The sequence below is a fragment of the Rhynchophorus ferrugineus genome, unplaced genomic scaffold, assembly GCF_030347505.1.
Source record: "Rhynchophorus ferrugineus isolate W39M unplaced genomic scaffold, kcgeb_rfMv2 rfM2, whole genome shotgun sequence".
NCBI lineage: Eukaryota > Metazoa > Arthropoda > Insecta > Coleoptera > Curculionidae > Rhynchophorus > Rhynchophorus ferrugineus.
The window spans coordinates 50,201,839-50,208,477 of NW_027472581.1; the positions used below are offsets into that span (position 1 = coordinate 50,201,839).

General features: G+C 29.9%; 1 protein-coding gene across 1 annotated transcript; it reads left to right on the forward strand.

Moving 5' to 3' along the window:
• Positions 1-772: 772 nt before the first annotated feature.
• On the forward strand, positions 773-5,717 carry LOC143191107 (trypsin 3A1-like). Its single transcript, XM_076395878.1, has 6 exons — positions 773-852; positions 917-1,157; positions 4,974-5,130; positions 5,186-5,317; positions 5,380-5,493; positions 5,551-5,717. Exons 1-6 carry the CDS (start codon positions 801-803, stop codon positions 5,707-5,709), a joined length of 855 nt encoding a protein of 284 aa, XP_076251993.1. The 5' UTR covers positions 773-800; the 3' UTR covers positions 5,710-5,717.
• Positions 5,718-6,639: the final 922 nt, after the last annotated feature.

Consider the following 6,639-nt stretch of genomic DNA (forward strand, 5'->3'; position numbering starts at 1 on the left):
CTCAAGTTTAAAAAATGTACAGTGTTCAATATACAGAAGGATTGGTGAAGTAATCATTGTAAGTGTATTGAAGTTTTGATTGTAATTTTTAAGCAGAAGAAGAGAAGATAATCTTGCAACAAATAAGCATTTTTTCATTATTTTTTTATATTTTTAAGTCTCCTTATTACCAACAAGGGTTTATCTAGACTGGACCTACTGTTTTTAATGTGGGCTCGGAACCACGATCCTCGTCATTAAGCCTACCGATTGGCGAATAACCAACTTACAAATCATCCCAGAAGACATCCGGTCTTACCCAGCTTGGTTACTGGCGTGACTGATATCATTTTCCTTGTGAGATTTTACACTCTTGCTGAAGAACAATTATAAATATCAAACAATCACAACAAAACTACAAATCTACTTTTAAATCGCTAAATAATACAAAAGTGTTGAAGTGACTATAATATTAAATTTAAACAAGAGTAAAATATAGATATATAAGTTTATTAATGAAGATCACAACAGTTGTTGTTAGACAAATTATATATTTTCGTGAGTTTGTGTATGTTTGTTTGTCTGAGCGTACGTCCGGTATACTGTAAATACATTTTGATATAAACCTGCACATACTCTATACACCTACATAACTTTGTGCGCTTGGGCGATTAGTAATTGCTACCGATTAATATCACTAACATGTGATAATCAGCTATTACCTATTTGTATTTACCCTATGGAACTATAAATATTGGAAATTAATTTCGTCAATAACATTAACTCATTTTGATTCATCCTCATATCATAGTAAAAATAATATGATCTTTACAATTAATTATTCTTTATATCTAGTATTCACTCTATTTATTTGTAAGTCATCTAATGCAATTAAGTAATAATTTTTCTGGTAAACGATTTTACATATCTGCCATAGGTTGTGATGGCATGGCAACTAACCAAGTCTGGAATCAACAGACAAAACTCCAGAAAAGACCTTGGGTAAAAAGTCGACTAACTCGCGCGGTTTATTTACGAAAACTGATCATTGGTAATAGTCCTGCTAGTATCATTGACCATCCGTACCAAGTTCTTCTAATGATTAATGGTAAACCGAAATGTGGGGGATCAATTATAAGAAGTAATTTTATTCTAACAGCTGCACACTGTATACATAAGTAAGTACAATTATGTTAGATATGTAACAGTTTAAAAACATATTTAAATAATTAAACACTGTCGTATAAATTACGAGATATGATAGATTAGGAACTTATTATATTAAATTTTTTACTTCAAACACCTTGAGTGCTTCGATATCAACCTCACTTATTTTACAATTTACTTGATATTTTAAGCAAACAGATTTACCACTTGATACTCATATTTACACTTAGTTTATTGTTTTTCATATGATGCATTTATGCTAGACGGTATTAAAATAGCAATGTACATGTCCGTCTATCAACAAAGTATATTATTTGAGTGTTATGCTCCGTTTAGGTGACCTGTCTCAATAGGTTGGTACTATGAACTGATGGCTATTGATTTTTTTATTGTGATAACGCACATTTTGAGTCAGTATTCGCCAAATTCCAGACATTTTTACCAAAAATTCAATTCATACCGTAAACTCAAAAAACTGTATACTAACCGTGTTTCGAGAATGTAATTTTGAATTGATTCAGAAGGTTAAATCGAATCGAAAAAATTTTCAAAGACCGTTCCTGAAATCGAATTTAACAGCATTTTCAAAGAGTGGAAATAATATTGACATAAATGTTTTACATTAAGGGAGAATCACTTTGTAGAAATAAATACATTTACATGTTGATTTTTCATGAAAATTCATGAATATATTAATTATAGTATGGTTCGCTTAATCCTTCTTTGTCTAGCCTATCGGGAAATTTTTGCCTATCTCAAAATTCTCATTTTCAAAATAAACAGCTAATTTTTTGATTTTTTTGGATAGAAGTAAACAGGTCATATCATTCGTCATACCACCGAGAATTAATAATTGCAGAGGTCTTAGAGGTATGCCCTGTTTAAGCACTTATATAAGTTTCACATGTTGTTAAATAACACCATGTGGCAAAATTATTTGAAAAAATGTTTATATATAAATATTTCCTGTCCTTTTCTCTCCAAAAAAACCTAGTTGCTAAAAAAGACCAACTAGTGTTTATCTGGACTGGACCGACTGCATGGGCTTCGAACCACAGTCCTTGGCGTGAAAACTGGGCCATGAAGACATCCAAAAGACATCCGGTCTTACCCAGTCTGGTTACTGGTATGACTGGAATCATTTTCCGTGTCGGATTTTTCGCTCTTACCTAGAGACATCCACAGAAGTTAAACAATCAATAAACATAAATTTACGACCATGCTCCAGCAGGATTCTTATTGTTAATTATTATTTGTATGGCTATTTAAAAAGATGAACCTAAATGAATTCCCTTCGATACGTCATACACTTCGTCTTCCCTTTGGCTTATCATACACAAAAAAATTGTCGAACTCCTAAAGAATAACGACAAAAAAAAATTATATTGTTATGTTGTTAAAAAATCCATCTTATTATTTAGCATGTTATACCCAATAATATTAATATAATTCTTCTTCAAAAAATATTATTTTATTCTGTCGTTTGTGGAAACTTAAAATAACTATGTGTCAGGGGTTCATCATATGTTTCATGTTTCATGAATGTGTTTACTTTCACTAATTTTCATTTTCAACATTTTCAAGAGGATTCTTCAGTCAATTTCCTCTTAGTAGAGGTTCGATAAGTTTGTAGGTTTAATTAATCTTATTATTAGTTATGTTAAGTTTTTATTTATCCTTGTGCTGTTGTTTATATGCAATGAGTTTTTAAGTCCGATAGTAGATTTGACTTTATGATAAAACAGGATAACGAGATTTAATTAATTAATTAAGCCACTTTTTACACTACAATTTTAATAAATTAGCAAAGGTGTAATAGTACTTTCTCTCTCTTTCTCAAACTCCTCTATGCTTCTGTTATAGTAGATAATTATTTTTCTTTTACTTTGGGTGCATGAAATTGTTACATGTAATTAAAAATTAATTAATTATGACAACTATAAAAAACACAGCAGCATGACAACAAATGTCCGATATATTAATAATATTTTACAAAAAAAATAACAAAAGTTATGTTGAAGAAATACATTAGATAAGAATATCATACGTCATCACTCAATGATTATCGGGACTGAGGATGGAACGATAATGACAATAAATTTGGCATCACTGTTGATAAGACCCATGTATTCTAGATAGTAATAAACTTCAAACATTATATGATTGCGTCGTTGTCGCTAACAATTACCTTATTTACATTGAATAGTTAAAATGTATTTAATCAACTAATATTTTGGCCATTTGATTCTATGCATTTTGTCCATCTCACAAGAAATTTATGGATGGCATTACAAAAAAACATGAGAAGAGAATTTGAGCTAATCCGTTCATCAAACCATTTTTTAACTTCGTCGAAATTGGCAATTCCATCCTATCGGTGCGAAATTTCAGCTCAGCTCACATTGATCTACTCTGCCGATTGCTTTGAATTTGTGTGAGTCTGTCATCCAATAAGTCCTGCAATTCCGCATCTTCAAATGCTTTCGGTCTAGGATAGTCTGGGTCTTATTCAAATCCCCGCTTTTAAATTATCGAAATATTGTTTCATATATTCTTAGAGTGGAAGCATGGTAACCCTAAGTCTCTATCAATAAACAACTCTGAGTGTTAGTTCAATCTGGCTTTGATATACAACAAAATTCTAATCTAAATAAAATAATTAAACAAGAATACTGTTATCAAAAGTAATTTATTTTAACATTATAGTAAATCTAATGAATATATTTTCGAAGGGCTAAAAACTACAATTAAGTACACAGATATAATTTTTACGATTTACCTTATCTGTAAAACAGTTACTATACTTTCTCTTCGGGCACATTTTACCCAAATGCTCATGTATATTCTGAACAATTACACACACATATCTGTGCACATAAATCTTTTATACTCTATTGTATAAAATTTCCTACAGTTATCATATATTGATTATATACTCACCTTTACTTGTTTCCACTATCATCACCTTGTTTATCTATATCATATTCAGAAAGTTTCACTCAAATGAATAAGTAAACTGTTAATTTCCAATATATCTAACATTTGTTCCCAATTCTATCATTTATTAAATTCTTCTTCAATGTGTCTGATGGAGTTCATCCAAACCAAAGGTGTTATTAATAATTTATGTTTCCAGCATGAAGTACACTCCAATGAATTATTAATAAATGTTAGGACTAATAAAACCTAATAAAATGAAAGTAAATCTGTATTAATTGAATATTAATTTTCATGGGCAAAATGATATTAAAGACAGACAATAACTAGATAAGTTTTATAAACACTACATCAGGGAAAACAGATTTTAATGAGTGATATGCCGAATTTAAACGGTATTATACATACCTAAATAATAAGCATATATATTGCACCATAAATAATGCTGAAAGCTCCAATTGTCCAAAATCCACAGTTAATTAGGGAAACTGAAATAATTCACAAGATAGCTTTATAAAAAATTAAAACAAAGTTGCACGGGATATACAATATAATATATAATGAAATAACATGTTCACAATTAAATCTGTGTCGCGTTTGCCCACCTCGGGCCAAAAACAATGATTTGAGAACTTAGCACAGTTTAGACTTGTCAATATAAAGCAATATAAAAATAATCATTGAGAGTTATCCAAATAAACCAAAAATAAATCGCACTATAAAAAGAGTTAAAAAATTAGAACATTGTAGATGAAACTACTACTCTCCAAATAGAGTATAGTAATAAAGTTGAATATTTACCAATGTTTTTTAGATATATCGGAAAGTTAGGGCGTTTTTTAACAATTAATTTCAAATATACTAGTGTATTACAATAATATATTTTTCAGTGTTAAAGTTCATCAATTACAAATAAGAGCGGGCTCGACAGATCGAACGTTGGGTGGACAAATCAGAGAAATACAGGAAATGTATTATCCAGATGATAAATTTAACATCGATACCTACGATTTTGATATAGCCATACTGAAATTAGTTGAACATTTGGTAACTACTTAAAATTGCTTATTAAGTTGCATAACTTAGAATTTTATTTCTAAAGGTTTTTAATGAAGCAGTTGCGTCAATTGAACTACCAACACCTGGTAGGGAAATCAAAGAGCACGACATGGCAAAAGCTACAGGTTGGGGAATGACAGATCCATTAGAAAGCACCCTACCTAAAATTTTACAAGTATATCAACATAATATATCAACTTAATAAAGTTAAACGCTCCTAAACAGATTAACTTTTAGGTTGTTAAGTTGCCACAAATATCAACCAGTTCCTGTCGAAAGTATTATGGAAATCTTATATCGGAAAGAATGTTTTGTGCTGGATATGAAGAAGGTGGAAAAGACACATGTTTGGTAAAATTAAAAGAAAAATTGATACATCATATTGCTAATGCTATAAAATGTTTATAGGGAGATTCCGGCGGACCTCTAGTAGCTAACAACACTCTTGTTGGTATAACTTCTTGGGGTGGTGATATTTGCGCTCAAGCAGGAAAACCAGGCGTTTTTACGAAAATTTCATTCTTTCGTGAATTCATAGATGATATAATAAATAACAAAATTATATAGTTATGACAATAAACTAAATTATTTTACAAACTACTTAATTTATTTCATTTATTTAATTATAATATAACAATTGATAATATAAGAAAAACATTTTTCAATAATATACAATTAGGACTATACAGTTTTTGTAGCACAGCTGAAGCAAGATTTTTGACTCTGATACAAATAATAATTAGGGTGAAGCAGAATAAGTAGGGAGTAATTTTAACAAAAAATATGTTATGTGGTTATAAACATTTAGATGGTTATTGATACTTTTGACCAATTATTCCATCTTTAGCCAATTTTCCCTTCAAAATTTATTTATGCTTTCCATGTTGTCATCTAATGATTAAAAACGTATCTTCACTGAAGTTGTATGGAACCAGTATCTTAAAACATATTGTAAAGAATCGCGACTAGTCTGATTAATTAAATAAGCTAATAAATACGTTCTTCTGACATCTCTAGGACGTAATCTATGCTCTAGAACTAATTTACAATTTACAGTTTATGAATACTTTTAATTTAACCAACATAGCCATCATCATCAATCCATAAGCCGGTGCTGTCTACCTCTCGTCTAATATATATAGCTCGTTAAATACTTCAGTAAACTCGCGTCATCTAAATTTATGACATCAAAACATAGCAATTTTACCGCATCAACTTGGAGTTTTAGTTCATTTTGATATTGATATATAACAAAATTCCAATCTAAATAAAGTAATGAAACAAAAATAATGTTATCAAATATAATTCATTTTAACATTGTAGTACATCTAATGCATATATTATCGGAAGACCTAAACTACAGTTTATTATACAGTCAATTATACAATAGTTTATAGAATAAAGTTGTTTTATTGCATTTATTTTGAACTCTTGTCCACACCACCTATAAGGTAAACTCTAGGTGCCTTTTCATGCAGTGGTATCCCTTGGAGGCCT

What these genes read in the sequence shown, in the direction of transcription:
- LOC143191107 (XM_076395878.1), top strand. Translation starts at nt 801, where the DNA reads ATGATCTTTACAATTAATTATTCTTTATATCTAGTATTCACTCTATTT. An exon ending in TGAAATTAGTTGAACATTTG is followed by an intron (nt 5,131 to 5,185) that starts GTAACTACTTAA and finishes TTATTTCTAAAG; the next exon opens with GTTTTTAATGAAGCAGTTGC. An exon ending in CCCTACCTAAAATTTTACAA is followed by an intron (nt 5,318 to 5,379) that starts GTATATCAACAT and finishes ATTAACTTTTAG; the next exon opens with GTTGTTAAGTTGCCACAAAT.